At 38.3% G+C, this 15,795-nt stretch overlaps 1 protein-coding gene across 1 annotated transcript in view; it reads right to left on the bottom strand.

Annotated features, from left to right (window-relative positions):
- Positions 1 to 12,114, bottom strand: part of PALMD (palmdelphin) — a 49,904-nt gene extending 37,790 nt beyond the window's left edge. Inside the window, exon 1 of the mRNA XM_027651551.1 lies at positions 11,791 to 12,114. Coding sequence (XP_027507352.1) covers positions 11,791 to 11,834 — 44 coding nt within the window. The 5' untranslated portion in view covers positions 11,835 to 12,114. The remainder of the gene's footprint in view (positions 1 to 11,790) is intronic.
- Positions 12,115 to 15,795: the final 3,681 nt, after the last annotated feature.

Below are 15,795 nucleotides of genomic sequence, written 5' to 3' on the forward strand. Positions count from 1 at the left end.
TGATTCCATTGACCTTATAATCAATGAACAATAATTCTAGGGCAATGACAAAAGCAAAGTGATGAAATCCTAACAAAACCTCAGAAATTTCTTAGCATGCTCAAGTAAGTGACTAACTAGATGATACAAAAATATCTTAATTAAGGGCAATGTGAAAAGATTTCTTATTGATGTTTTTCCAATTACCTTCTGACTTTTAACATCTCCTGGAGAAATTTTAAAAAATTTTAAAACATCAGAATTTTCTATTTGTCTCGGGTAGGTGGTGATTTTGGCAGTTACCTGTCAGTTTTATAATATCATCCACAGTCCTACTGTGCCAGCTGCAGAACATATTTACAGAACATGTTTGTTGTGACAGTTGCTAAATCCACTTGCTTGCAACCTTCCTTTTGGAACTGTGTACATCTTAAGCAGTAAGCTTTTATAATCCAGAACCAGTGATTTTCAAACAGGGACTGGATTTGCCATTTTTTTTTTAATGGTCTGAATCAAGAAATGTGATTATAAAGACTGTGTCTTTTGACTGTCTTTTCATGAGCCTAGATGAGTTGTGAATGAGTTTGTGTAAGACAGGAAAATCAACCCTACTCCACTGTGTATTTCCTGCTTCCCATCTGGCAGATGAGGAGAATGGTACTTTCCTACTTCACAGAGAAGAGTGCCATTGTTGAACATGAACAGCCATTTAGAGGAGATTTGAATTTGGAATCTAAAACCATTTGGTACCTAAACCCATGGTTGATCATTTGGTAAATGTTGGGGAAAAATCATTTTAATCAACCTTTTGGTGTATGGAAGTCCACATAAAATAACAATTGCAACCAACCATAGCAATAATGGAATATTGTGCTACCAAAATTCAGACCATCCCAGCCCAGGAGAGAATGGCTTGATTTTTGTTGAAAACCTGGAAGTCATAAGCAAGTGCTCACCATGAACTATGAACTGCCTGTGTTTCAGAGGGTGTCTCTGTTCTATTTTATTTTTGTTGCAATAGGCTGCTGTGCCTTACTAGTGTCCAGAACTTTACCTTTTAACAGATTATTTTTTATGGCATGGACCCAGCAGCAGACTAATGTACTATAGTCATAATTAGCAAATGTGCTTTGCCCTTGAACAGTGTCCTATGCTAATCATTTTATGCCATTACCATCCTTTTTCAGGAGTAGCTGCACTTGCTAAAAGCAGCTCATCCCTGTTGATTTGCCAAGGGAAGGTCCTGTCATGTGATTTAGTCCCCCTCAAAAAATGTCTCTGTGTGACTTGGCTGACTTCTCAGTTCTTTGCATGCTGAAGACTGTCTGAATGTAGCAGGCTGACTAACTTCACAGAGGACTGTAGTTCAGATGATCTTAGAGGTCTTTTCTGACCCTTAATGATTCTATGAGTCTATGATCTCACCTTAGTGCCCTCTCTAAATGAGCAACCAGATTGATGTCATACATTAGCAGATGACAGCACTTGGTTTGGTGGTGAGGTCTGCACATATTAGTTAAATGTGTATCTATGAATGTAAATCAATGAATTCAGATATCCTTGTGCATTTATCTCTGTAAACAACTGCTCCTTCATTCAGAGATCTGACCATTGATAGAACACAGTCTGTGTAGTCCTGTACCACCAGTGAAGCATATTGTGCTCCAGTCACACTGGGTGTTTTACAAACACTTGAGCAGGCAATGGGACCAGTGGGGAGCTTGTGAACTAAGAAAATGAAAGTCTTGGCTTTGTATCTGTGATGCTTGGTATGTGCTACCTTTTCTGATGATGTTAGAGACCTTATCAATACCAGGCAAATTGTGCTGTTAGAAAACATGTATTTAATGTACTTTAAATAATATAACATGATTCAATTGTGACCAAAGCTCATGTAAAACTAGCTGGAATTACTTAGCCTCCTGCTCCCTTAACTTTAGCTGTTACTGGATAACTCCTTTTTTGACTCAGTTGTCTGTATTTATTCTGGACAATAGCCTGGATTATGGTATTTATAGTGGTTTTTTCTAACCATACCTTCCAGTTTGGGAAAGATGCAGAGCATTTCACTACCTGAAAGGTTATAAATTTTAATGTGAAAGGTAGAACATAGTGGGTCACGGTCCCAAATACGCAAAATATGACAGTTTCTGATGAGTGCTCATTGATAGTGGGAGATTTCTCTGGGCTATAGTATTAACAATGAGCAAGATGAGGGCAAAGTTAACCCCAGAAAGGTATTTAAGACCAGAAAAAGAAAAAATTATGAAAGCATACAGGAATCCCACTACTTGCTTTTGATTAATTTGGTTTCACTTTACTTTTGGTACTATTTCATGTCAGTGACTAACTTATAGTTTTATCTCTGAAAACATTCAAATAGATGGTGCTTGAACACATAATTGGAACATCAAGAGCATATAAACCAGGGAAGAGATCACTGATCAAAGACTGATGATGAACACTAGGAAAAGAAGTTAACTGATACATAAGAAAGTAAATTGCTGAAGAAGCAGTTTCATGATCTGTAGTTTGGCTTTTCGTCTGGCCTTCGGCAGGTATATAATAACACAGCTTGAAAGCTCTTTGATCAGCACTTCAGCTCCCACGCTGGGAATGAGGCAGGGCTTGCTCAGCTGATACTTCATTCTGACAAAGAAATTGAGTTATAGGATGGACATAGAGCAGGAGTCTGTGTGGCATCAGTGAAAACAGTAGCAGAGTAAACCTCTCCCAACCACTGTTTGTAGGAGAAGTAAGAGCCTGGAAAGGTTAACCCACAGTATGTCTAGTATTACTTGTTCAGCTGTGGTGAAGGAAACACTTTCAAGAAAGGAAGCACAGAAACTGGCTTTCCTCCCAGGATGAACTTGCTGGGGCTTGTAGATTTCTGCTCTTTGTGGTGCGTGGGTACATTCTAGACTTGTTTCGTCAGACCCTTGCAGGGTCTGCACTGCCTGTGGAAGAGGGCTGTGTTGTGTTCTGACAGGTAAATGTGGGATGACACAGTAGCTGTGTGGGTACAACACAGTGACACAACCGTCAGACTGCATGAAACCTGTCGAGAGCAAAAAGACACTGCTGGAGAGAGTTCTCCCTCTTTTGAAGTCCTGATGCGATAACGATTCTGAGGGTACACCAGCTCCCTTAGCATGTTTCTATTCTGGATTAAGCTAATGTTGGCAAGGAAGTGTCCATAGGTGCTTGTATGCCATGACTGAGAGCCATGTGGGTGCTAGCACACACTTCATAGCGATTGATTGTGACCCTTCCAGCCTGCAGCATAGAGAAATTAATACTAACAACTCAGTGTGGCTAGAACTTAATTATACAGAACAGAAATTCATGAAACCTCAGTTTATAGAACCTGATCCTTATGTCTGTTCATCAGTTCATATCCAGCCTAAACCCCCTAAAACTGATGTGAAACCTTCAAGTTTCTGCCAACAGTTCACAGAATCAGGCCTGTTTGTGAGCAGCTCTGAGGACTGTCAAGGAGCATGAGGTTCCAAAGAGCTTCCATCTCCTGAGTTACAGCCCAAAGTTTGCTCCTGGGAGTCGGGGGGAAGTAGCTTTAATTATTTGTGAGATCAAATTTATTAAAGAAGGTTCTGGCTGTGCAATGTAATTTCTTTATAGCATGCGCTGGGATATGGCAAGCTTGGGCTGAAGTAGGGGCCAGCCAAAGAGTTTAGCACCTCATCTGCTTTGAGAGAGTCAGGCAAAAGAACATTACTCTTGTAATGCTCAAAATTGACTGGAAAGCTGGAAGTAATTTTCAGTGACATGCTTAAGGTAGGTTTTGACTCATTCATAGACTCCTGGGGGTAGTTTTCTAAAATAATGTTTCTTGTGTATGTCTTTCTAAAGACACAAATACAATCTTTACCCTCCTAGCATAGGCTTTGTAAGGAGCATTATCATTGTCTTTTATTTTGAGAGATGTTGTAGAGTTATGCTAGGATTAATGAACAACCTGGATTTATCCTCTACCTGGCAGCCCTTGAAAAACTCCATGTAGGTGGGAATTAATCACTTCTTCTGCAGTTCAATTCCTACCTCAAGAGGGTAATCTCTGTGTACTCTGTGAACCTCTTGGAAAGAAAGTGTTTATTTTGAAACAAAAATTCTTGAACTTGAACTAAAAATCCCACTTAGGGAATGGACTGTGTCCATCTTTATGCTCAGTTTTGCAGGGATCACAGTGCATATGCCAAAAGAGCAACCATGCATAATTAGTTTAAGCCTCCCTAAATTTTAATTCTTAAATGCAGTAATATGTTGATAGAGTTTAGTTTTTGTTTCACTGTGCAAAACAATGTCTTGAAATACAAGGATTAATTAGAAAATATTCTCATATTATAAGAAATTTCTTCCAAGAAATTTGCTGATTCTTTTTGAACTTAACTGAGCAATCTCAGGGCATGGTAATCTCTACCATGCAGGGGCTGAGGAGGCAAAGAGCACCTAGATATTAAATATTTGTAGTTCAAAACATATAATTAAAAACTGTCAGCAGATTCAAGTTCAAACTTGTTGACTCAAGACAGAAAATATGGGAAATGGCATCTAAGGATTAAATCTATAGAGGAGTATATTTGCCCCCTGCCCAAATACAAGACAAACGGCATTAATGGGCTTCAGTACATTGAATTACTCTGCAACACCATTGGGAGTATCTGCCAAGAAGTTTTTTTGAGAACATAAATCTTTGATTTCTAGCAGCAACATGTGGACAAATGACAGTCAAGACAGACATCATCCTGGGTATTTTGTAGTCAAGTGGGAACTCTGCACCCGCTGCATTAGGGAAAAAGGAAATAAGATTACTCTGGTGTTTCTCAATTCTTTTAGCTTTCATTTTCAACTAGTCAGCCATTACCAAAACAAACAGGGCCAAATTAATTCTTTGGGTATCTTTCAAGTCAGTACAGTTATAACTCCTCTGACTCTGAAGCTTTTTAGTATAATGACTGCTGAATCTCACAGGAGAATCCCCTTTTGAGAGTTTTTCTCTAATGGATGCACTGTTTAGTGTGGCTTTCCATTATTCATCGTGAGTCACACTGCTGCCTGCTCAAAAGATGCATTTGCAAAGAAGTGGTTTCGCCTTTTCTCAGTTTTCAGCGAAACATGAAAAATCTCATGTAACAATTAAAAATGCTGCTTAGGCCCATCAATATGCTGTGAGTTGATGAGGAGATGGGTCAGCTAGGGTAAAAGGCATTTCAATCACAATGGTTTTTTTCCATTACTGCATTTAAAGGTCTCTTGATGCCCAAAAGACTCATAGGGTTCCTTTTGCTATCTGAGTGCCGTCTCTTTACCTCATACTCTCTGCTGTGTGTAAAAAAGTCATGGTAGGCCTGGTGTCTTTGTAGGCTTTGACCTAGGTTACTGTCAAGGTCATTAGCAAGAAAAAAATACTTGTTCTCCTTTCCCCTAACTCTTAATGTAGAGACTGATTTTGTCTACCTCTTAAGCTGATACAAACAGCAGTAGAAGTTGTTTGCATAAATGCTTATGTGGTCCCACAAACATAGGAAGAGCATAACTCCTGTTCAGATTTTTTTCTCTAGCTACCTTGTGATGGCTTTTTCCTGGAGAATTAAATTGTTTTTTTTCTGTACCCGATAATCCCCGTGGTAGATTTTCCCCAATACCTCAACTGTACAATCGTGTTATAATGATTTCAACAGGACTGACTCACATCTCTTGCAACCCTAGAGCAAGTTGCAAATACTTGACATTCCAGTCTGTGTAGCAGACAAATACCTACCTTCAAGTACTTGCTTTAGGGAGGCCATCACAGTGAAACTAACTGATGGACAAGTCCAGGCTTGGAGACAAATGCTTGTTAGTTTTCCTACTTTCTTCTCTTTCATATAACATCTGCTGTATTTTCCAGCTTACTGTTTGCTCAGCTAGCACTGCCAACATTACCTGTTTCCAAACTAGTGGAAACTTTCTTCTGAATGAAGCAAGTTGTGATGCCATCTATTTGAAAATGGAAAATGTCTGTAATCTTTACATGCAAAGAAATGAGATCTTATCATAAATACTTTTTGTGTCCAGACCTCAAGCACATCTTTGAAATAGCCATGACCTGGAAAAATGCTTGGGAATGTGAAGGAAGATTAGTGCTCTATACGTGTCATCATGAAATGCAAAAATTTATTATTTTACTTGACTTTTGAGCTCTTTATTCCCACAGGATGGCCTTTTGAAAAAGGAAATGTGGCAAACAGGAAAAGAAGGCATTTAAGTATGAAGCACAACTGTAGCCTGAATTGTTGGCTTGGTCTTATCACATTCTAGATAGAGGAGTTGAAGATTAATGGATTCACACCCAAATTCCATTCCAGTCATCAGGAGAAACTTTATAACTGGACTCGGGCCACGTGTCCACCTCCACGTGCAGCTGTTAAAGTGCAAGGATCTCCGAGCCTGTGTCCTGACGTACTTTTAGTAGGTCGATCCTGTTCTATAAATGGGAGTGGTCAGGTATTATGGGTGCAACCAGAGTGACAGAGATGTCTGTAACCTACCTAAGAGAGGTCTTGTGTAATTTTTGTGACAGGGATGCACGATCCTGCAAATTTGATCTTTTTTTTCTCTAGTCAGCATTTTCAGGCCTCCCAAAAGAGCATGACTGTTGTGTTTATTCTTTTTCTGCAATCTGCAGTCAGAGTTGAGTACTATTTTGTTCATGGTAGAAAATGTTGGTCTCCTGAGTTGTTTCTCAGGTTTACCTAGTATATGGAATAACTTTATAGTTAAGGAAGTTTTGCACATTTAGAACTGCCTCAATTACAAAACAGAACCGCAGAAATTAAGCTACAAGTAAACGGACATATAAAAATATTCCAACTTTCTGTAACAAGCTTTAGACAGACCAGATTTCATAGTTAAATATTAAGATATTGGGATCTCCCTGTCTTAAAATGAGATTAGGAAATGGAAATCCATTATTTACTGAATGGTCATTCTGTTTATATATATATATATATAACAGAGGAAGCATACTTTTCTGTAGCTTTCATGTAGCAGCTGACAGAAAAGAACAAGTAAAGAAAATAGCGAAAAGTACTGGTTTCTATATTTACTTGCATATTTATATAGACTATTGCTAGAAATGGTTGCTTTGTAGGAAGAGTGTGACAAGTCATCCATCACTTGATATCTGGACCCAAGCAGGCTATTGGGAAGTTAAAGAAATGCAGTAGCTTCTATGTGTTTGTTTTCATAAGAAAATACTGGCAGGCCTGTCAGGTGCTTGCTGTGTCAATGATCTCTCCAAAATCTTTCTTATATTTGTTAATTGCCTGAAAATTGCTGGAATGCTCATTTCAGGGATTTTATTATAGACAGAAAGTAAGTACAGCGTTATAAAGTAAACCTGGAAAATATTCACTTCTTCTCTCATGATTTAGTTGTTCCAGAGGTCTATGTTGACTATTTCAATCAATGCATGGCTTTTCCAAAGTAGAAAATTACATATGAATTTGAGAATTAAACTATCAGCATAGCACCATTGAGTCTAGTTAATGTATACCCCAAGGAATCCATAATCAAATATTTTTGAGGCTGTTTGCACTGCTTGACACACGTGAAACGTTAGACTAATATTATTACCATCTATTAAGCATGAGTCCTTCCTATGCTGGGAATATTCCTTATCAAATCTGGGTAATCTTTCTGTTGAACTGTGCCTCAATCAACAGATGGAGTGGGAGTCTCCCTAGCTAATGACTAATAGGCAAGTGCTGCTCATTAGCGGTTTCCCTTTCACACTTATCACTTGCCATCCAGCCCCTGGGAAACTCAACTCTTGTAACCTCCTCAGTCATCAGTATGGACAAAGGTACTTCAAGGGGTGCAGGAATTAAAAGGAGTAAGATAACTGTGTTGGCTTCAGCATAAGCAAAGGAAAACTTTCCAAAATGATAATAAGTGAAAGTTTGGTGCTAAATGTAGAAAACTATAGGTAGAAAAAAACTGCTATAACCACATATATGTAGTGTTTACTAAGAATCACATTGTCCTTTGCCATGTATGGAAACATATAATACTGGAGAATCTGACAGTGTGTTTCCATAGCAGATTGTGAATTCCCCCCGGAATTCCAAAACTTGAAGTTTCTTTAAACAAATAGAAGCATCTCTCTTAAGGCATGAGCGTGTTCCATGAGTACGAGTTTACTCTGATTCAAATGCTTCCATAAAGTTACTCTGTTTTGTTACAAAAAATACCACCTGGAAACAGCTGGGTAGGTGTTGAGCTATGATGACTACACTGAGTCCTGCTGTGTAGCACTGCTGGAAACTGTGTGCCCTGATAGACTGCAGTGGAACAGGCTGTTTTTGCTGTCACTGAGTCAGTCCAGACTTCCCTCAACACCCGCCCTTCCTACCCTCCCCTGAACCCTTTTACCTTCAGACTTTCATGACATGACCTATTACGCCTTTTCTTTCCTGCTTCCAAGTACTTAAATTAGTGAAATCATACGGGCTCCTGTTGCTCTGTGTGCAGATAAACTTTGCTATCAGTTGCATAGCTGGTTGTGACTGATTTACACAAGTCCCAGCCTGAAGGTTATATGGACAGTGCCAGGCAATCACAGCGCTGCCATTCACTCCCTGCCTTTTGCTCTATATAGCCACGTTCTGTACAATGGCCGTTTTTTGGACTGAAGCTGCCAGATTTTAATTTCAGCCTTCTCTGTTTCTGAGGTTGGATTTATTTTCGTTTTTAAAATAAGTGATATTTTTAAAACCAAAATCAGTAAAAATCTTCACTACATCAACCTGCATACCTCTCACAGGAAGTTAGCAGAGCAGTTCTTTGTTGAGTTTGGTATCCTGAGATTAAAGTAATCACACACTAATATTGTTTAGAAGTTTGTGGGAGAATGTCATTCTACCAATTCCATGTGCAAGTTTCAATGTAAAAGTAAGGTAGAAATTAAATTCCCTGTGCACTCAGTGGGGATAGGTGGCTCCAGAGGCACTTTGGCCATTCCTAAAATTGATTAATTGTTTCTTGAAAGTGGCTGACTCCCTTTGCTGACTACAGCATCTCTTTCTGCCATGTTAGTTTTCCTGTTAACAAAACAATGTTCTTGATTCTTTGCATATGAAAACCGCCAAACAATGCATGTTAGAACAAGTCTAGTATGTGGGCAAAGGAAACTCTGCACACTTTGAAAATATATTAAATAAACATTTTAATGTGAACAGAAGTATTCATGTTGCATTTTCAGGTTAATGTAAATTCTTTATTCCCTCTAATATGGGTATTCAGGAGTGTTAAGCCTATTGGACTATTTGACTACTGACAAGGCTAGGAAAACTGAAATGTCATCCCAGAAGTTGGATAGATCCAAGCTGGATCTATGTCTGTTATCCCTTTGCCAGTGCTGCACAGTCCAATCCCGATACTTCTGACAAAGGCCTATCAGACTCACAGTAGGTAGATAAGGAATAAACTGCTCTTCCGTCTTCCCTCATGGGCCTTATCTGATCTGTAGCAATTAAAGATTGGCTTGAATTTGGAAACATTAAATAATTCTACAAAGCTCATCTTCTAATTGAACTTGAAAATTCTGGAAATAACTACTCTATCCTTTTCTTAATACTGAATTATAGATTTCAACAGCCTCCTAGTTCAACAGTTTGACTGCAGTGAGTGTAAAATATTTTAATTTTTCTACCTTTCACTTTTATAAAATGCTTCCTTGCTTTTGAACAGAGATGCACACAGATTAGGAGATGTTAACATTTCGGACATTGTCTCCTTTTTTCTGCAGCGTTTCTAAAATAAGTAATTTTAGTATTGTTTCTTTTTCAAGGACTAAAGTATTTTATTTACCCTTCCCCAAATATGTTCTAATTCTCAAAAACCCTTTACCTAGATGCAGAGATGAGAGTGCATACAATATTCTAGAAAATTTGTGATAATGATTTCTATAAGCACATTTTAACATTCTGTTGACATTCTTTAACATTCTGTTTCAGCCTTGACATGTCCTCTTTGCATTTTTGGCAAGAGCTGTGTACACAGCTGCATCTTCACTTGACTAAGATAATACTGATGTCCATTTATTGACCAAACATTGCCACATAAACATACCTGTGGGTAATTCAGCAAAATGTCCTAGAATTCATCCCACATTAACCAGCTTTGATTTTCCTTTCTCATCTTTGTGTCCATTCACCTAGTGTGCCTGGATCCCTTTGTGTAAGCACCTCAATTTTTATTGTGACATGCATGGTATGTTGATTGATAGTGGAACTGAGATTCTACATTCCTAGGTAATCTGCATGAGAACACTTTAATTTGTATCTTAGCATATTAAAGGAAAAACCCCTGTATTTTATGTTATGGGTATTATTTAAATGAAATAATGAACACCAACAGCTACAGTAAAAGCATGGGAGAAACTTGGTAATTTCTAAATCAGTTCCTGATTCACCTGCTTATTTCCCTAAAACAGACAAATGTCTCTACCAAAACAGATGGAAAACAATGAATATTGAAGGCTATAACTTACAACAAGCAGGCAAAAATTATTGTGGTTAATTTTCTTCTTTGAGACTTTAACCTGAAATTAATATTCTGAGTATCACTGTTAAAGCACATTGTGACAGAAAGGTAAACAGTCAGGTGAAATGTCTTCTTCATGCAACAGAAAAGCTCTGTCTGTGCAGGCAAATTCCATTGACAGGTTGGGGACTAAGGAGGGGAGGGGTAAAATGCAACAGAGAAAATGGAGACTGAAATAAAAGGACAATCTGAGGATATAATTTAGAAAAGCAAGAGAGAACAGATTGAAATTATCTTTTTTCAGTAACTTAAGGAGAAGATTAAGGTACTGGAGTGTTTGAAAGGTGAAATAACCAATTTTGAGAGTGAGAAAAGATGAGCAGGAATTGTAATTTATGGAGGTTAGAGACTGAGAAGTTAGGTCAGACGTAAGCTTCATGAAAATGCAACTTCTGATAATGGAGTAATCACATAGGACAGTAGGAAATTCAGTGTGGGGGATGTTTAAGACAATCCATTCCTGGATATAGTTCTGACCAAGCAAGGCAGAAGTCATCTTTGTTTATATTTGTTACTTGGTGATGGCTCTCCTCACAGTGCTTTTTGATGCCTTTCCTGATCATACAGAGTGATTAAACTAGAACTGGCTAATTAGATTCTCATATTAAAATAAATTATTCTAGTTTTGACAATGAAAAGTCTGGTTTAAATTAAGGCCAAACTGTGCAATCTGTATCTGTGTGAGCTGTGATTATTGCTATGCATTGCTGCTTTGCTGATGGCCAAATCAGCACAGTGACTACTGTATTTCTTCTGTAGCAGGTTTAGAAAAATTAGATTAAATTTAACTACATTTCAACAACCCTTTCTTCTTTCTTCTCCACTTGTCTTTCTATCCTCTCTCCCCATTTCCCCCTTGTCTCTCAAGAACAGCTATAGCCAGAGTCACACAAATATTTTGAGATTTGTGTAGTTCTAACTTTGAAATAGATTCTCATCCACTATGAGCTGGCACAAATGCATTGAAGGTATAGTGCATTCGTACAAATAGTTCTCTGTCATGTCCTCTCACATCTGAAAGCACAGAAATTCATAATCCAGACCCATAACATAACTGTAGATATATAAACTAGGAATATTTTTTAGTAAGTAAGAAAAGCAGAATAAAGAGCAGAATCAAAATGTTATGTAAAGACAGATTTTGATAGGCACATTTCTTGAAAGCAGTATGCAACCTAAATAGATTTTAAGAAATTGTGACCTTACCTTTTTTGTTGTTGATGTTCAGAAACCAAAGTGTGAGACTGCATTTTGATGTCACATTTATCACTCCCAGTTTGCAATTGACAACAAAGTAGAGGACTGGGAGCAGTACAGGCTGAGACAATAAATCCTTTTGATTCTGTGTTATTGTGCTTTATTCTTGCACATATCCATCCAGGTGAAATCTGACCTTCTTTTGTGGGGTTAAGAAAAGCAGATGGAGACTGCTATTTCAGAAATGTCCATGGTGGGCTAAGGAATACTTGCTAAAGACTTCTCTTCTGATAAATCAGTTGTCATCTAAGGGACCTACTTGTGGTCCTACTTTGTCAGTTATAATCTAGTAAATATTTAACTTGCTAACTAAGAGACCTGGGACTGTGTGATTTATAAGTGGGTGTAGCCTTCACTTTGGCATTTATTGTGGCCCCTTGTTCTGGACATAGCCTAACTAAATTAGCAGGTGAGGTAAAGATCGTGATTTACTGTAATTTCGGGACAGATAAAAATGCTAGACAGGTGCTAAAGGTTGTTTTTAACAAAAATGATAAACTGTCATATCATGAACTGTTTCAAAGTAAATAAGGAACATCACAGCAAATGCATTCTAAAATGGAACTTCTGTGATCAGGAATACTAAAATTTTTTAGAGGTACAGTGAGAATACTATAGTGGATATGTAATCAATTCATGCTTTGTTTCATGTGAAATTGCTTTGAAAGCAATAATTTCATGGCACCTGTTCGATTTTTCCTGTGTCAAGTTTCATGATGCCTTGATTTATCCATCCAGTAGCATGTGAAGAATGAAAGGAAACATCTCTGTTTTTGACAGGGTGCCATACTTTCCCCTGGGCCATATCTCAGACTGCAGCGTGCGCTTCCATAACAGAATACCTACATCAAAGGTTTGGCCAGAGGAATATGCATTCTCAAATATTCAAGCAGTATATTAGACAAATTGAAAAATCTGGAAAAGCTGCTTCCTTAAGCAGATAGGTCAGGAACAAAGAGTTAAGGAAACAGGGAAATTGGTAACAGGACAGAAATGTGAGGGGCCATTGCCCCTTGCGCTGAAGGTTTCAGGGATTGGGGAACCTGATATGTAAATCTTTGAACTGTAACAGAAAGATATGGTCTTTTTAATTATTTCCATTTTGGTAATGTGGTATCTCTTTGAGATGTGGAAATATTCAAAGGCCAGCTGGGATATTGTTTTGTGTTTTGTAATAGAAGTAAAAGTAGGTTGGCACAGGCTTTGGGTGGCACAGGAACACTAGCTGTGTGGTAATCTGTGTCCAAGTCTACAAGGCTTGTGCTGGCTGATCCAAGCTTTGTTCTGCCAGCAGTGTGCCCCATTTCCCAGAGGTAACTCCTGCTGTGTGAGGTTACCAGCTGTAAATAAGCTCTGCTCCTTGCTGACGCGGAGGAGCTGCTGACTTATGAGACTCATCAGTTACAGAGTTTTGGCCTCCTACCAACAGAGCTGAAAGTGAACTCTGTCATGGTACCACCTCCTAGCTTTCCTTCTTGACTTCTTCCCATCTTCTGGGTGTCCTTTCTTTACTCGACCAGGTAGAACGCCTAAAAATCTTTTGCTTCTCATGCATATGTTGCCCTAGTTATTTGCCTTCGGAAAAAGATAAGAAAAATATGTTAAATACTAGTAAGGAAATAATTTCAAAGGAGATTAAAAGAGTAGTCTTTAACTCCTTTATTCAATATTTGCGTCTTTAGATCGCATAGGAACCCGAATGCCGTAATTCTGAAAATATTTCATTTAGAAAGGATTCTTTGCGTTTAAACTCTCCTGGGACGCCCGTAGCCCGTGTCCGTGTCGCGGGCCAGCTCTCGGTGAGACCCCTCTGCCGCCCCGCCGTGTCCGGCCGAGCTCCGGCGCGGTGCCGGCCCCCTCTGGCGGGCGGTGCCGGTACTGCCGCGCGGGGCTCGGCCCGCTCCGCGGCACCGCCGGCTGGGCGAGGGGCGGGCAGGCAAGGGCGGACAGCGTTGGTTCCATGTCGGGGACGGTAACTCTTTAGTACCTCAGGACACAGTTATTCTCACAGCAGTGCAAGAGTCCCAATTCATTTAATAGTTTGTGCTTTTCTTGCCTGGACGGAAACAGTATAGCTTATTTTCAAATATTTCTCTTTTGAATTGTTTTTTTATTTATGATCTCTAAAAACATAACCCATGGAATTATTTTTTGCTACGAGCCTACAAGCTTTTTTAAGAGGGGGTAAGAAGTGAAATTACAGAACTATAACTATAGAATTTGTATGCATCTCATATATATATATGTTTAATATATATATATATATATATGTTTAATAAAGACTTACCGTGTTCTGCATTCAAGTGTTACTCACAATGGTCTCATTCTGGTCCACTGTGAATGGTTTGGTCAAATTTGCGTAAATTGATGGCTGAATGATGGCATTAAAACCAGGACGAAAATGTAACGAACTTGCACAGATATTCAGAAAAGACTGGACCAAACAGAGAGGTACCTGCCAGATTGTGACTGGTAAGAAAATGTTCCTTCATAACATGAGGATTTTTTTGTTTATTCATGAAAGCATTGTCTGAGTATGTGATGCAAGAGGCAAGAATACGCAGTTCGTGGTTTTGTTTTGGACAATCAAAACTATGCATAGTTCTACATTAAAGGACCACAAACCACATTGGCAATACGGAGACTTGTGTCTTTGTATAGTAGTGTCTGTAACTTGAAATCATCTTAATATTATTTGTTGTACTACAGGAACTTTGTCTGAAGAGATAATTTTTGCTCCCAGAACTGCCACAGGGTATTACAGATGTCATGATACTTTCTTTACTTTCTTCATTACTCTCTTTTGACTCTTACTGCTATTGTATTTTAACCCAAAGCAGCTTTCAAGTAAAAGAATGCCTTTTGTTCCTCTTTTAAGATATTAACTTTGTTATTGTTGCTCAGTTTAACCAGAACAGAAAAACAGTAGCAAGGTGAGTTGGCAACTGAACAACCAGGGGCAGCTGATGGATTTACGCTTCATTATTTTTTGTTCAACTAGTCAGGTCTAAGAGGCAATAGCAAAGTCTCAGCTTTTCTACACAGTTCTCATGAAGTGCTACCTATATCAGCCAAGAGCTGTACACACTTAGGCTTTCTTAAAATTGGGGTAAAAATATTGAGACATTGAAATGCAAATTTACAACTTGACTTGAAGCCTCTACAGACTTGCAAATACTACCCATGAACATTAAGAACTGATCCATTGCAATGGATAGAAAATTGTGTTTTATTTGGCAGGAGACCACCTTTTGCATTAGTATTCTTGAAATTTCTTAATTAAGAAATTCTTTAATTTGTTGCAAACATTTCCAAACAAATATATACAATTCCTATCATAATTTAATCTCTCACAGAGTACTAAAAATAGATTCTTTTGGAGTTTTGTTGCAATATTTAATTTCTGTCTGAATAAAAAGAATTTTATTTCTATTGAGGCATTGTCAAAATACCTTTGGTTAATTTTGTGTGATTAGATACAGAAAAGCTGAGAATGTCAAAGGTCTTAAGCCAGTAAAAAATCCTAATCTTTTTTCTGTCACTTCAATGTCACTGGAGAAAGATCCAAGACACTGGAGGAGACACTTTTCACTGCTTAGCTCTTTGGCTTATACTACATAGCCACTCTCATTAAATTAAAATGTAAAAGCAATTTTTTCTCTTGAAGGGAGGAAAATTACCTTAAATTGCCTCATTCTATTATCCTTAATGTAAAAAAATTGCCTGCCTATCTCTTTGTCTTTTGCATAGCATCACCTCACTTTAGAAGATGCATCCTGATTCCACTTTTCAAGGGCGCATCTCTGGGCATAGCACAGCATATATTTTTTTCTTCGGTATATTCTACTGTTAGGGTCTCATACAGAAGACCTTACAGTGTGTCAGATTAGTAGTTTAGTTCAGATCAGGAATGTGCTTCTGAATCTGCTTGTCTCTGTTAAATGTGCTTTGATT

Source organism: Corapipo altera, unplaced genomic scaffold (assembly GCF_003945725.1).
Source record: "Corapipo altera isolate COAL_440 unplaced genomic scaffold, ASM394572v1 57, whole genome shotgun sequence".
NCBI classification, from domain to species: domain Eukaryota; kingdom Metazoa; phylum Chordata; class Aves; order Passeriformes; family Pipridae; genus Corapipo; species Corapipo altera.